General features: G+C 50.4%; 1 protein-coding gene across 4 annotated transcripts in view; it reads right to left on the bottom strand.

Moving 5' to 3' along the window:
* The window catches only part of ATP2B4 (ATPase plasma membrane Ca2+ transporting 4), a 90764-nt gene that overhangs the window by 20366 nt on the left and 54352 nt on the right, over nucleotides 1-16046 (bottom strand). For all 4 annotated transcript variants that reach the window (XM_036079557.2, XM_036079554.2, XM_036079555.2 and 1 more), the window contains exons 7-15: nucleotides 15678-15713; nucleotides 13974-14135; nucleotides 11045-11259; nucleotides 10454-10696; nucleotides 9645-9886; nucleotides 5944-6175; nucleotides 4841-5020; nucleotides 3895-3982; nucleotides 2253-2359 (exon numbers count right to left, since the gene is read on the bottom strand). In XM_036079557.2, coding sequence (XP_035935450.1) covers nucleotides 2253-2359; nucleotides 3895-3982; nucleotides 4841-5020; nucleotides 5944-6175; nucleotides 9645-9886; nucleotides 10454-10696; nucleotides 11045-11259; nucleotides 13974-14135; nucleotides 15678-15713 — 1505 coding nt within the window. The remainder of the gene's footprint in view (nucleotides 1-2252; nucleotides 2360-3894; nucleotides 3983-4840; nucleotides 5021-5943; nucleotides 6176-9644; nucleotides 9887-10453; nucleotides 10697-11044; nucleotides 11260-13973; nucleotides 14136-15677; nucleotides 15714-16046) is intronic.

Genomic DNA, 16046 nt, shown 5'->3' with positions numbered 1-16046 from the left:
AAGGATCAGGCATTTAGCTGCCTTTCATATAGGAACTTGAACCTCAACCTCAGAGTAACCAAATAATCCTTGCACGCAAGTTTCTTTCTATAGAAGTCTCCAAGTTAATAAATAGAGAAAATCTGGACATTATTTTGCAGCCCCTAATGAAAGATGGGATCTAGAATCTGATTGCATATGACAAGAATACAATCAACAAAATCCATGCTATGCATTGTTCTATGTATTCAACCAGCCTGGTTCCTTCAAAATTAAATAGCTAGGAAAAAAGATGGAGGGGATTGGGCAGGAGAGCTAACATAGTGTGCTGTTATCCTTAGAAAGGGCTATTTGTGAGGTTGGCCCTGAGTTGGCATCTGGGACCTTGGCTCTTAGAACGCTCCCAGTCAACAATTAACTGAAAATTAATTAGTGGTTCATTGTGCCTAGACTGTGCCTGAATAATATGTTTTCTCTTGAACACCTGCTTTCCTTCTAGGAATCTGGAATCTCTCTTTAAAAAAAAAAAAGATTTAATTATTTATTTGACAGAGAGAGAGTGAGAGCATGTGTGAATGGGGGGAGGGGCAGAGGGAGAGAGAATCTCAAGCAGACTCCCTGCTGAGTGTGGAGCTCAATGCAGAGCTCGATCTCACGATCCTGAGATCATGACCCAAGCCAAAGCCAAGAGTTGGATGCTCAACCAACTGAGCCACCCAGGCACCCCAGGAGTCTGGAATCTTAGCACGTATTAGGCAAAGTGACTATATGACCAACCCCAATAAAAACTTTGGGCACTGGGTCTCTGATGGGCTTCCCCGGGTAGAAACATCACACATGTGTTGCCAGGGCAAGAGTGTGCTCTGTGTGAGCCCTCATTGAGGGCGAGAGCAGAAAGCCTGCATGTGGATTCCTCCAGACTTCTCCCTTACCGTACCCATGCAATAAATCTTGGTCATGAGTACAACTCTATGCAGAGTCTCATGAGTCCATCCAGTGAATCCACAAATGTAAAGGCTGGTCTTGGGGACCCCTGACACAAGGATCCTATAGGACCAGTGGTTCGCAACCTTTAGTGTGTGACAGAAATGTCAAGGGCTTGTGAAAGCCCAGATTGCTGGGCCCCCACGCTGAGCTGTCAGATCCAGAAGAGCTGGGGTGGGCCTGGGAATCTGCATTTCTATAGGTTTCCAGGCCCAGCTGGGAGGAGGAGCATGCTTCAAAAACTCCTGCTATAGATTAAGAGCTCTAAGAGATACAGCAAGCAATTGCAGTGTATGGATCTTATTTAGATCTGATTTGGACGAAGAAAGAGAATTTATAAAGCACTTGGGGCAATGGGGGGATGGACTAGATGACTGGTGGTATGATTCTTCTAGATGTATGTCCTCGATGCACACTTATCAGAGGCGTACACTAACATTCTTTCAAATGAAATGATGTGATGTCCTTTATTTGCTTCAGAACAGTTCAGCTGGAGATGGGAGAAGTGGGGAGGGGGGGACATTCAGTGAAACAAGTTGGGCCAGGTATTGATAATTAATGCTGGGTGACAGGTACATGGGAATTCATTAAACTATTCTCTCTACTTCTGTATCTTCTTGAAACTTCCTAGAAACGATGTTTTTGTTGTTGTTGTTGTTAAAGGGAGCACCGTAAAGACAGATTACTTCTTGAATCTCCTTCCACTGCTTAAAAATCACCAATAGTTCAATACACACGGGAGGCTTACAATCACAAGCCACTTAGGTGTGAGGACGTCCTTGGCCATCTGGGGGCTTCCACATTTGCTGCAACATCAGAATCAACAAGCGTGGCTGTTAGGAAACGCCAAACATCTCTGGGACCGACCCAGATGCTACTGAATCAAGATATCCACTTGCGGAACCTTGTAATACGTGATTTTAAATGAACTTTCCAAGTGATTCTGATGCTCCTGGTCTCACAAGTGAAAAGCAGAGGGATGGACAGTGCTGACCATGGCATACATGCTTCATAGGGAACCTGAATGTTCTATGCTCTGCCTAGAACATCACCACGTTCATGGTAATGAGGCGTCATGATTTCCCTGCCTGGGTCATCTAGTCTTCATACCTGATGGGTCTCCCATTACACAGACTTTTACCAGCCAGGTCAGCAGGAGAGATGGTGTCAGAGAAGAGAGCACAGGGAGGGGGTGAAGGTACTGGAAGCGGGAGGCTGCAAGGGGCCCGTCCTGGCTTCCGGGTGGAGAGGGCAGCTTGCAGGCAGGGACAGCGCGCCGAGCTGCTTACCATGGCAAAACCAACGTCTGCTTTCTTCAGAGCAGGCCCATCATTTGTGCCATCACCAGTGACAGCCACCACCTGTCGCTGCTCCCCAACAGTGCTGTCGATGATGCCTGGGAAAACAGTACAACCCGGTGAGTCCACATGAACCACCGCAGGCCGGGTGGAAGCCCTCTGCTCCCCACCGAGGCCCTTTGTGGCTCTTCTTCCCTGGTCCCTGCTACCACCTCCCTTCCTTTTCTTTTCTTTTTTTTGTGGGTGACAAGCTCACTTTATAGCATGTTGAAAGTGTAACCCCCCCTTCTGAGCGCCGACAGATCTGTCAGCTCCTGAGGAGCTGCCACTGGTTTGCCTTGTTCTGTTCAGCTGTCTGAAGGTCAGAGGCAGGGCTGGAGGAGCACCTCGTCCAGCCTTCACCCTGGCAGCAGGCAAGAAACACAGGCCATTTATACATCGAAGTCCAGCTACTAGCTGAAAACCACCACAAGAAGGGGTAAGACCAGGCCCCACGGGGCTGAGGTTGGCGGACTGGGCGCCTGGCGGACGGTGCTCTCCTGCCCCCTGGTGGTGGTGGTGGGAGCAGGGTCTCGGCCTCCCGCGCCAGCAGGCACAGCACCTTGAAGGGGGAGAAGCCAAGGGTCCAGTAACAGGCAGCCCGAAGCCGCAGCAGGCATGATACGATCAGAGGCCTGGAGGGGATCCAGAGAGATCCATGCTCTGAGCAACTCCTATCACCTTACAGATGAGCAAACTGAAACCCAGAGAGGGGAAAGGCCTTGCAGGGTCCCACAGCCAGCGGGTGAAGCCCAGCCATCATTCCATCCTATCTCGGCCAACGAGGCTGTGTGCTACCGAGCGGGAGCAGGAAGCAAACGACTGGAGGGAAGAGTGAAAGCGGAAAATTACACTTGCCAGGAGGCTGGCTGCTTCTGGCCAAGGAGAGGACAGGAGATCAGGGGGTCAGAGTGGGACACCAGCAGGTACACACATGCACGTGTGCACACATCTACACACACATACATGGAACCTGGATGCCCTTTCTCTGGAGTCCAGGCTGGTGCCATAGAAGTGTGTGCGTGTGTGAGTGTGAGTGTGTGGACCACCTCCCTTTCTACTTTGTTCTTTCCTTTCTTCCCGATGCTGGAGGCTCTATAGGATCACCCAAAGGCTGTCAATTGTTTCCTGGTGGCGCTCGGAGCTCTGAGTCCGTCCTCGTCAGGTAGCCTAGCGGGGGCCCGAAGGCGGCCAGTATGTGCTGGAGAAAGCGCCGGGTGATTTGAAGACAGAGACCTGGGGGCTGAACTGTACCACTTCCGCTCACCAGCGGGGCAGTCTGGGTAAGTTCTTTGTCTTCTCAGCCTCAAACTTCCTCATTGGCAAAATGGGAACAATTTAACCCGCTCTGACTAGTACACAGTAATATTGGCAAACAAGATACGATGTTTAAAGACAACTTTATTACAGGTCTTCTTTGTAGATGTTTGCTAAATTGTCTGCCCCCTCCCCGCCCCGCCATGAGCTGGACAGCTCTCCTGGGACCTTCCTATTCAAGACAAGAGAGTTGCTTTGGCCAGTGGTTCTTGTTTTCTGTCTTGTTGCCCAGCCTGCCATCATCTGCCCCAGGCACCCGGTCAGGAGCCGAGCTCACCTTTTACCAATGTGTGCTTGTCCGTGGGGGATGATCGCGCCAGGACTCGAAGCTTCGGCCAGATCTTGTCCAGTTTCTCTTGCTCTACCTGCCAACACCAGACCACACTGGGTCAGTCAAGCTCAGAACAGCCATCCGGGTGAAGTTTACATCTCCCTGCGCTCTGAGATTCTGGGAGAGCTGGCCTGCCACAGCCCGTGGTGGGTGTTACCACGGCCTCCAGGGGAGACGAAACAGCCAGCTCAGTCCCCTGGGCCAGATTTATTGATGGTGACCGTTCAGGCCCTGCGTTTCTTCACTTCCCTCCCAGTTCCCTACTGGGGAGCCAATGCCCTATTTCTTGGACCCTTGACAGGAGGTGGGCCAGGGCCCACTGTTGGCTAAGGTGCTTCTGAGGTCTCCAGTTTGGTTTCTGTGCAGACCAGGAAGCTCTGGTCTGCTCCACACCCAGACCACATCCTCTCGCAGATCCGTGCCACCCACCACTAGTCACAGGGCGGCGACACAGGAGGGTGAGGTGGAGGGGAATCGGTATGAAAGCATCCCATGACTGAACGCAATCAGGAAGATGTAGGAAGTCAGTGACACTGTCTCAAAAGACAGCTTATGACAGAGGATAAAGAGAAGAAAGAAAACTCCCAGTTTTCCCACCTGAGCAGCCCCGGTAGAAGGTTCGCTCTGAATAGATTTTAGTTTAAAAACCACGCACCTGCAGTCCAACTCCTCACAGCTCCCCCTACTTGCTATATGGGATGCTGCCCAATTCATGAAACCATTTAATAAAGCCAATTAGATCTTCAAGACAAACAAACAAACAAGAACAACAAAACCCAGCCACTTTCTCCCGTGTCCCAGATGCGTGTCCCAGATGTGAGAGCCGCCCCCCCCCCGACCCCCCACAACCAGGTGCCAAATGAGGCCTTGGGTCTTCCCAGCCAGGACGCACCTCTCCCTTCTCGTTGCGGATAAGTCGGTTGAATTCTTTGCCTTCTAAGCACAAGAAGTCATCCCCAGGTGTTATAATACCACATTTGGTGGCGATGGCCCGGGCTGTGTTGATGTTGTCACCTGTCACCATTCTGACAGTAATCCCAGCTCGCTTGCATTTGGCAATAGCTTCGGGTACCTGTGGAGAGTAAGGAGGAGGTGGGGGCGGTGAGGCCTGCTGAGCTGCCCCTGTCCGGGGTCCCTTCACTGTGGACAGGAGAGAAGCACTCTAGGAGCGGCACCATGGGGACAGGCCACGTCTAGTCATTGTTTATTGTTTGGTGCCACCTCACTTCTGTCCTACCCATAATACTACCCTTGAATTTGCCTTCCTGTACCATGAGTTGAAGAGGAAATCTGCTTCAGGAGCCAGGAGTGAAAGCTTCCTCTCCCTACAGTCTAGACTCCTTAGTAGGGTGTGTATATATATATACGCACACACACACACACCACTTCGGGATTTGGCCACTGTCTTTCTTTCTAGGAGAAGTTTTTACCATTCTCCACCTCCCTGGCCCGTACTCCAACCAGTCAATTCTTTATAGTTTCCCGTGCCCTTGGGCCTTGACCAACTCATAGTCCATCTGTCTGAACTTCTCATAAGCAGAGACTTTTTCAGTGCCTTAGTGTTTGGAATACGGTTCAGCTGTTCTGCGGGCGCTTGGCAAGAATGTACTGATTGAAAGAAGGTGGCTGGAGGCAAAGCTGGTGTTCTGGTTAACTCCGCCTCCTGACTGTTCTTAGGCACCAGATCATAAGCTCAATAAAACCTATGCCTCTCACCCCTCCGACAGCAATAACCGTCAGAATGCCAGCTTCTACCAGCTCAGCACTCTACAGCAGTTTTGTGAAGCAGGAGGCACAGAAACATCTATCCCTGTAAGTGAGAAGCTGTTAGGTAACTTGCCTGGGGTCACAGCTAGAAATGGAATGAGTCCCCCCAGTTCCCGTGACTCTGGGCTGGCTTCCCATTACGTCGCGCTTGCCTTGCTCGTGGGCCAGAGGCTGTTGGAAGGCTTCCCTTCATATTTTCTTACCCTTTGGCCAAAGCCAAAGCCTCACCTCAGCGCGCACGGGGTCCTCAATGCCCACCACTGCGATACACGTGAGTTCAGTGAGGATTTCGTTCTCATTGTCCCATGCGGGCTCTCCGTCGTTGAAATCCCGGTAAGCTATGCAGAGGGTTCGGAGGCCCTCGGAGGCCATGGGCTCGATGACAGTGTGGACCATCTCGTCTCGGTCCTTATTCTTGAATGGCATCACTTCCCCTTTCTTGTCCAGGATTCGGTTACACCTGGGGAGGCACACAATCAGGAGGCGGCACCCCCTTCCCACCCAATATGTCTCTACAATCATTTGAAGACATTCTGGCGCCTCCGCATTACTCGTACAGACAACTGTCCCAAGGCCAGAAATCTGTCCATTGTCCCGCTGAGTCCCTTTTGGCTGGGGTGAGGTGGTCTGGAGGTGGATAAGGTCTAGGTAAGCGGAGGATGTGACTCTCCCATGTCGTCTGGTCCTATTCATCCACTCATCTGTGAATGTGACACCAAGGGTCATTTGTGGATGGATCACCTGCTCTTCTGAACTTCTCAAAGGTGGAGAGACATTTTTACTTCCCGGTACTAGCATAGTACTAGAATGGTACTTGGTGCATAGGGCCTGCTCCACAGGTATGGACTGATTGAAAGAAGGTGGCTAGAGCCAAACAGAGACGCCAGTTAATTCAGCTACTGGCCCTGGACCTACACAGGTCCGCTTTAATGACCCGTGAACAGTCTAGCCACTTGATGAAGTTATGCAACTTCCTGTAATCAGAACTGAGCGTGAGAAGGAAAAGGGGACATACAACTAGCATTTCTAGTACTTGCTATGGGCCCGGCATTTTAGGTACAGGTGTACTTCGTTTCATTGCACTTTGCTTTACTGCACTTCGCAGATACTGTTTTTGTTTTCTTTTTTTTTACACATTGAAGGTTTGTGGCCACCCTGCATCGAGCAAGTCTGTTGGCACCAATTTTCTAACAGCATTTGCTCACTTCATGTCTCTGTGCCACTTTTTGGTAAGTTTGGCAATATTTTAAACTTTTTCATCATTATTTTATTTGTTACGGTGATCTGTGATCAGTGATCTTTGGTGCTACCATTGTAATTGTTTGGGGACATCAATAGTCACGTGCATTTAGGTGGCAAACTTAATTGATAATGTTGCGTGTGTTCTGACTTCTCCACTGCCCGGCTCTTTCCCCTTCTCTCTTCCTCTCCCCGGGCCTCCCTCTCCCCTGAGAGACAACACTATTGAAATTAGGCCATGGATACCCCTATAGTGGCCTCTAAGTGCTCAAGTGAACGGAAGAGTCACATGCGTCTCACTTTAAATCAAAAGCTAGAAATGACTGAGCTTGGTGAGGAAGGCAAGTCAAAAGCTGAGAGAGGCTGAAAGCTAGGCCTTTTGTGCCCAACAGCCAAGCTGTGAACGCAAAGGAAAAGTTCTCGAAGGAAATGAAAAACGCTGCTCCCATGAAACCAAAACAGCCTTATTGCTGATCTGGAGCAAGTCTGAGTGGTTTGGATAGAAGATGAAACCAGCCACAACATTCCCTTCAGGCCAAAGCCTAATCCAGAGCCAGGCCCTAACTCTCCACAATTCTATGACGGCTGGGAGAGGTGAAGAAGCTGCAGAAGAAGTCTGAAGCAGCAGAGGTTGGAGAGGTTGGGTCGTGACGCTTAAGGAAAGAAGCCATCTCTAGGACACAAAAGTGCAAGCTGAAGCAGCAAGTGCTGAGGCAGAAGCTGCAGCAGAAGTCTGAAGCAGCAGAGGTTGGAGAGGTTGGGTCGTGACGCTTAAGGAAAGAAGCCATCTCTAGGACACAAAAGTGCAAGCTGAAGCAGCAAGTGCTGAGGCAGAAGCTGCAGCAAGTGATCCAGAAGGTCTAGCTAAGATCATTCATGAAGGTGGCTACACTAAACAACAGATCGTCAATGTAGATATAACAGCCTCGTACTGGAAGATGGCATCTAGGACTCTCACATCTACAGAGAAGTCAGTGCCTGGCTTCAAAGTCCCACAGGACAGGCTGACTTGCTTGTTAGGAGCGCACGTAGCCGGTGACTTTAAATTGAAGCCAGTGCTCATTTACCATTCTGAAAATCCCAGGGCCCTTTAGAATGATGCTGAATCCACTCTGTCTGTGCTCTATAAATGGAACAACAAAGCCTGGATGCCAGCACATCTGTTTATAACATGGTTTATGGAATATTTTTAAGCCCACCGTTGAGAGCTACTGCTCAGAAAAAGATTCTTTTCAAAATAGGACCGCTCACTGACAATGCACCTGGTCACCCAGGAGCTCTGATGGAGATGCCCAACGAGATCAATGTTGTTTTCATGCCCGCTAACACGACATCCATTCTGCAGTCCGTGCACTAAGGAGTAATTTCAACTTTCAAGACTTATTATTTAAGAAACACATTTTGTAAGGCTATAGCTGCCAGAGATAGAGATTCCCCTGATGGATCTGGGCTAAGTAAATTGAAAACCTTCTGGAAAGGACTCACCAGCCTAAATGCCATAAAGAACGTTCGTGATTTAGGCCAAAATATCAACACTAACAGCAGTTTGGAAGAAGTTGATTCCAACACTCATGGATGACTTTGACCCTCACGGTTCAAGAGTTCAGGGGAGACAGTGCAGATGTGGGGGAAACAGTGAGAGAACTAGAATTAGCAGCGGAGCCTGAAGATGGGACTGAATGGCTGCAATCGCATGATCAAACTTGAACAGATGAGGTGTTGCTTCTTGCAGATGAGCAAAGAAAATGGTTTCTTGAGATGGAATCTACTCTTGATGAAGATGCTGTGGAGACCGTTGAAATGACAAGAGAGGATTTAGAATCGTGCATAAACTTAGTTGATAAAGGAGCAGCAGGGTTTGAGGGGAAATGACTCCAATTTTGAAAGAAGTTTTACTGCGGATAAAATGCTATCAAACAGCATCTCATGCTACAGAGAAATCGTTCACAAATAGAGTCAATCAATGCCACACACGTCATTGTCTTATTTTAAGAACCTGCCACAGCCGCCTGGTCCTTCAGCACCCACCGCCCCGATCAGCCAGCAGCCAGCAGCACGGAGGCAAGACCCTCCACCAGCGAAAAGATGATGATCGCTAAAGCTCAGATGATGGCGAGCATTTTTTAGCAATAAAGTATTTCTAAAGTAAGGTATGTATGTTGTTTTTTTATACAAAAGGCTATTGCACACTTAACAGACTACAATCTAGTGTAACTATGAGTTTTGTATGCACTGGGGAACAAAAAGACTCATTTGCCTCGTTTCGTTGCGGCAATTCTAGAACCGAACTCACAACACGTCCTAGGCGCACCAGTGCGCGTGGACCCTTCTACTCCTAGTAACCCGTGGGTACTCCTTGGGTTTCACAGGAGAAGATGAAAGCTTGGATTGTTGAGGTCTGAGTCCTGGCTGCGCCACTCCTAGCTGTTTCACCCTGAGCAAGTTACTTTACTTCCCGTACCTCTGCTTTCTCATCTGTAAAACAGGGATGATAACAGCATCTATTGCACTGGGTTGTGAAGATTAAGCAGAAGGGGACACCCGAGGCACTCGAAAATAAGCCTCGGCCTGAATAAGGGCTCAGCCATTAGTGATGGTGTCACCACCTGGAAGGGGGGCTCGCGTGTCACCCAGACCTTCCAGCGGGGAGGATCTGGAAGGGAAGGAAAAGTGGGGGCAGGGGTGCTCACTTGCGCAAGATGATCTCGGAGGCGCCCTTGCTGTACATGCGGTAACCGCCGCTGGGCTTCTCGATGACCGTGCTCATGGACTTGCGCACGGAGTTGAAGGTGTACACCTTGTAGAGCTTCTCCTCGGGCACCTCGCTGCGCACGGCGTGGTAATCCTGCTTCAGGTCAGTGACAAAGCCCAAAAGGGCACACTCGGTCTTGTTGCCCACCTGCCGCGGGAGGCCTCCCTCCTTCTCCGGAGGCTGAGGGAAAAATTGGATATGCTGTTGAGTAACATCTTCCCTGACTAGGGAGAGACCTTAGGAAGGAAAGAACTCCCCGATGAAACATTCATGTATGTGCCCGGAGCTCACACGGCGAGACCGCATTTGTCTTTTTTCCAAGGGTAAGCAGACAGCGGTCAGCGGTAACTGTGGTCCCCGAGCCATCCTGGGCTTCGCGATGTTCTAGTCTGCCCTCGGGATGGTGCTGGTCTCTCACTCTGGGTGGGTCTCATTTGAACACCCTCTCTTCGTTTCTAGAAAGTATGTAATTTACCCCTGACAAACCCATCTCTCCTAGAGATACTGCCATGATATGGTGATTGGTGGGCATTTCAGACACCTGGATTTCTACCTGCCTCCCACCCCCAACTCTACTCCCACGAATCAATCCCTCGTCACTGCAAACATGTTCATTGAGGAGGAGGGAGCGGGAATGTGGGGTGGCAACGCAGGCAGAATAAACAAGAGAAAATTCCTCTGTCCAAAGAAAATTAATGGTCCCCTCCAACCACCCACTCTAAGTGTCCAGGTAAAGAAAGAGCTTACCAGAATCTTGGAGGTGTAGGCACTGTTGATAGAAATGCCATTGACAATAATGTCCAGGACCTTGGGCACGAGGGCGTCGGGGCTTGGGATCTGATGGTAATGAGTGTCTCCGATGTAAGCCTGTACCACAGTCATGCGGTTCATGGTCAACGTGCCGGTCTTATCAGAGCAGATGGCCGTGGCATTGCCCATTGTCTCACAAGCATCCAGGTGACGCACCAAGTTATTGTCTTTCATCATTTTCTACAAAGGAGATGAGAACAGACTTGAGAGGAGACCGACGGAGCTCTGCCAAATATAGGTCAAAGGCCATTTTTTAGCCAACGTGTCTCCACGTCTCATGCTCTTGTCTGCACAACAATGCAGGAGACAATTTTTATGAATCTTCTTCAGATGCTCCTGGGTTACCTCAACCTGGATGCAGCCGATCCAGATGGTCCTTTCGTCTCTGAGCGGTGCCGAGGCTTCTGCTCTTTGAGGCGCCCCCCGGAGTTTGCGGAGATAGGATGGCCCATCCCTTCGGCGGAGGCTCCAGCACCCTCCCCTCCCACCTCTGCCCCCAAAGGAGAGGCGGCCCCGTTGCGGTCTTACCTTCACAGAGTAGGCCAGCGAGATGGTGACGGCCAGGGGCAGCCCCTCTGGCACGGCCACCACCAGTACGGTGATACCGATGATGAAGAACTTGACGAAGTACTGGATGTAGATGGGAGTGCACTCCGACAGCCATGGTTTGCGCTGGATCACGAAGTTGTCGATCACAAAGTACAGGATCAGGATGAGAACCGTGATGGCAGACATGATGAGGCCTGTCCCGGAAACAAGGCACCAGAGCCCAGGCTCGAGGGTGTCCCCGGGGGCCCCAGCCAGAAGGGGGCTGGCATGAGGTGGAGCCTTTGCTACCAAGGTTTAAATCCACTGTCTCTGGGGAGTCACACCCAAATCCCCTATCCGTCCTCGGCTGCGTGTACATTGTCGGGGAGGGGAAAAGACGCTGGTTTTGTCATCCACAGACACAGTTCTAGTGTCAGCACGGCACTGACTCGACTCGTGGCTTTGGACTAGTCGTTGTCTCTCTCCGGGCCTGTTTCCTCATTCATAAATAAGGAATTGGTTTAGTTTTCTAAAACAGCATTTTATGAATCTAACTCAGACCTACCCTCTTTCTACAATTCATAATGTAGTGACTGTATTTGCCTATTTCCTAGGAATTTATCAATTTGGGCTTCTCCCCTAGCAGCTGAGGAACGTCGGGTAATTCACCTGACTTGTTTACAGCGATGCCCCTATGGTGTTAGCCCGTCACCCACATGGCTAACCTTTAGAACGGTGCTTCTTGACCTTTCTCTTGACATGGGATAGACAGAATATGACAATAATTTATATGTTTATAATAAGCAAATATTTCTATAGTGCTTACTACATAGGCCAGGCAAGCATTTCACAAACACTAACTCATTTAATCCTCACAAAACCCCTGTGAGATAGTTAGTATTATCATCCCCTTTCATGAGGAAATTGAGACACAAAGAGTTTTTTTTTAAAGAAGATCAAGAAACAATTATGATTTAAAAAAATTTTAATCTTATTTATTTATTTATTTTCATCATGGTAAGTGTCATCTTTAATCCCCATCACCTATTTCACCCATCCCTACACCCACCTCCCCACAGAGGGTTTTTTGTAAATGGCACACTGGTTGGGGGACCAACTATTCTGGCTTGCCTGAGACTGAGCAGATTCCTGGGATGTGAGACTCTCAGTGGTAAAATCAAGAGAGTCCCAAGCAAGCTGGGACAGGTTGGTCATCTGACACACTGATGTGAATGGAAGAATTTTTTTTGAGGTCAGAAAGCAACTGGCTTAGGGGTTCCAACCACCCTGGGGACTGCCTGGCCACCCTGCAGGCGGAGGGGATCAGTATCTGGGCACACTGTACCGATCTGTGGCTCAATATCTGGGAAGAGCTTTGCTTCCAACCATAGTAAGTGTGGGTCTTTGCTTTTCCTGAGGGCCTAATGATGCAAGAGGATCAGGGCAAGGCTAGAGGTGATTATATCAATAAAAGCATATTCTTCTGAATTTTGCTTCAGCAGGGTCAGGGCTAAGGTGAGGCAAACAAGGTGCCTAGGGTCCAAAATTCAAGGAAGCACTCCCTCCCAGGGTGGTACAAAGCACCAGACTTGCCTCACCTCCTACTGGCCCAGCTTGAAACATAAACTGAAACAAGAGAGGAGACTAGTGGCCAGCCATCAGGTAAGCCTGTACTCCCTAGAGAACAAGGCAGGGGTTCAGAGGACCATAGGAGGGGTTGGGTGGGGTCTGTTTAATGTCTCACACCTGTGTGCCAGGCTCAGTAACTTGATTCCACACCTGTAATTCATGTCCTCCATGTACACTTGATATGCAAGAGATTTCACGGTGGGCACCATCAGTTGGGGACCAGAACTGAATGAATACGCTGGACGAATGCTGTCCAATTGAACTCTCCGTGATGCTTCAAACATCCCCCGTTTGCACTATCCAATAAGGTAGCCGCTAGCTACGTGTCGTTATTGACCAACCGAAACAAGGCTGATGTGATGGAGGAACTGAATGTTTACCCATACTTAATTGTAATTCATTGAAGGGGAAACAGCGTGGTTAGTGGCCATGGTAGTGCCCTGCATAGATTCCTGCCACTCAACGTGTGGTTAGCGGATCAGCGGCATTGGCACCACCTGGGGGCTTGTTAGAAACGCAGAACCTCGGGCCCCGCCCCCGGACCTCCTGAATCAGAATCTGCGCTTTAATAAGATCTCAGGTGAAGTGTCCCCGCAGAATGTACCGGACTAGACGGATTGTGGTCCACAGAAGGGCGGGGTCAGGAGCAAATGAAACAGTGGTACAAGGTGGTCCCTTGAGAGGTGTGTCCACCAAAGGGGCAATCTTCCTTTAGTTTCTTCCTCCAAACCCCCCGCCCCGCCCCGCCCCGCCCCGCCCCGCCAGAAGGTGGAGAGGGAATGTAGAGGCAGGGGTTGGAGAAGCCACTTCCTCTCAAGATACACAAGAGTGACCCCTCCTCTGGAAAGAGCCCCTCTAAATCACGGTCTTCCCATGTCTTCTAGTCCTTATTTTGCATTTATCGCGCTCTGCCAGGCCAGCTGCTAGTCCCGTGCTAGGGACTCTCTTCCTGAAGGAATTTACTAGCCAACACATGAAACAGGTGAGTGGTTGTCCACGTCCTCCTTCTTGCTAACGTAAATCTCCCCCCCATGACAGAAGTCCTTTATTTCCCTTCTGTTGGGAGGGAAGAGACCAAGCGTGGGGTCTTTAACCCTCGCACACAGGGGCACACTTCTCTCTGAAAAGGCCCAGGGAGGGGCCGGAGGGGGGCAGAGAGAGGGGCGCAGCCACCTCGGCTGCAGGAGCCCCTGGGAAGGTTTGGCTTCTTTCTGCCGGCCTGGCTGGGACAGAAGGAAGACAGCCAAAGTGGCGAGGATCCAGAGTAGCCCCAATACCAAGGAGGCGCTGCCCTACTCACCGGCTTTCCCAATCTGAACAGCCAAGCGCGTCAGCTTGCCCTGCAGCACCGACTTCTCCTTTTTGGGCAGCTTGGCTGCCTTTTTCTCCTTTTCCTCATTGTCGATCCCCTCCTGGCTGTTGAGTGGCTGGATTTCCAGGGCCACTCCGTCCTGAGTCTTTGCTAGGGTGTGCACACAAATAGGACAGGTGAGTGCGCGAGGTGGTAGCGCCGAGGAGCAAGCACGTGGGAACCAAAACTCCTCTGTCTCCTTCCTGGAATCCACCTTGGACCCCCAGCGTCAGCTCTGGCCACTCTCACCCCATGCCAGGCAAGGAACATGCCTTCCACCCTCTGCTAGGGCCTTTAGAATGATATTCTGACAACGGGAGATGAAACGGGAGTGCTTTTAGGGTATGGATTTCCTCTTCAGTGGCAGCTTCCTGGCACCACCTCAGAGCCCCAAGCCAGGTTTATTCCAGCAAGAGGATTAGTCATGCCACTAAGTGCTATTACCAACAACCATCCTTCCTGGAATTCAGTGCTTAAAATAGTGAATCTTTAGTGCAGAAAGGGGCTGACTGACGGGGAAGGCTGGTAGATGTTTCCAGAGCATGAGGGTCCTAGTCTGCTCTATTAAAAGGTTCATCTCTTTCTCCCTATAGACTGTCAGGGAAGAAACACAGACCCCCAAACAGGGTATTTTCCAGCTCCTTCTTATTATCAGTTGAATAACTGGGGAAGGAAATGCCCTTTCTCCCCTGACGAAGGTGGGGAGATACAGAGTGGGGAGGGTAAGTCTTTTGGGGGAGAGGGAAGAAACTGGTAGGAGGGACCCTCTGGAATAAGAGGGATAAAGACAGACATATAAATCCATTTTGCTTTCCAAAGAAGAGTTAAAGAGACCTAAAATTAAAGAATTATTTCTGTGGAGCCCTGCTTCTCCGATGTGATGACTTTATTCCTAAAGACTACTATGACTTGGGTACAAAGGAAAAAAAATCTCCAGTAGCTGTCTCAAGAGAGCCATTCTCACCGGTTCCCACCCCCCACCCCCAGCTTCACCCCTGTGGAGCTCGGCCCTTTTGCTTAGGATGCCCTTCCTGAGATACTGTCTCTGTTGTCAGACTCACAAAAAAGACAGAGACGGGATGTAAACACAGTCACCAAAAAAGAAACACACACCAGATCGGGAGGAAGAAGACAGACGGCGAGAACAAAGAAGGAAGTGGGGAGAGGTACAGAGAACGGGCTCTGTCCAAGCACCCCAAGAAGACTAGCAGAGAAGGAATCCAGACCAGAAGAGGACACCGATGAGGAAGCTAGCAAGAGGAGGGTGCAGGGACTGCCCACCCCGACTCCCTCCACCGTGGGGACCCTGAAGTCTTCTAGCCCAGAAACGGATGACCGTGGGCCTAGGGCGGTGAAGCAGGGAGTTCAGCGCCCCGGGGAAGAGCAGATCAATCCCACGTGCTCCCCAAGAGAAACCTTGATGGGAGGGTCCGTGAGACAACAGCAGGGGGTGCTGTTGTCCCGTCTTAGATGGGGCTCGGGACCTGGACACCACCCCCAAATCTCTGCACCTTCCTCAGGATGAGGCATTGGGGGGCCCCAGCAGCAGATAACAGACTTATGGAGAGGAAAAGGGAGAAGGCAGATGGCCTGGAAAGGTCTGGATTGAGTGTGGGCAGGTAGAGATGGTAAATGAGTGGGTGGAGAGGTTACCTTTGTTGCGATTTTCAGGGACTCCTTGTTTTTTACCTGTTTGAACAAGAAAGAAAAAAGTGGGGTGGAGACCCAAGGTGACTATTAAGAGATCAGGTATCCAATCTGTCGGTCCTGCTCAGAGCCCAAAAGGGCCACAGCAAAAAGGGGTGGAATGGCAGGGAAGGGGATGTAAAGGAAGTTCACGTCTCTGCTCACATCCGCGCTTACTCAGGGTCGCAGGACTCCCCGGGATGTGGACCAGACCTCTCCCGCAGGTGAGCGCACAGCCACACCTGGGCTGCTTTCTCCCAGAGCACAGCGGCTGCTGGGAGGCTGCTCTCGGCTGAGTCCCATCACTTGCAGATGTGGGGTAGGGGTTAGAAAGTG

Source organism: Halichoerus grypus, chromosome 7, assembly GCF_964656455.1.
Source record: "Halichoerus grypus chromosome 7, mHalGry1.hap1.1, whole genome shotgun sequence".
In the NCBI taxonomy this organism is placed as follows: domain Eukaryota; kingdom Metazoa; phylum Chordata; class Mammalia; order Carnivora; family Phocidae; genus Halichoerus; species Halichoerus grypus.
Note: the sequence above shows the minus strand (reverse complement) of the source record. Positions and strands in the feature narration are given on the sequence as shown.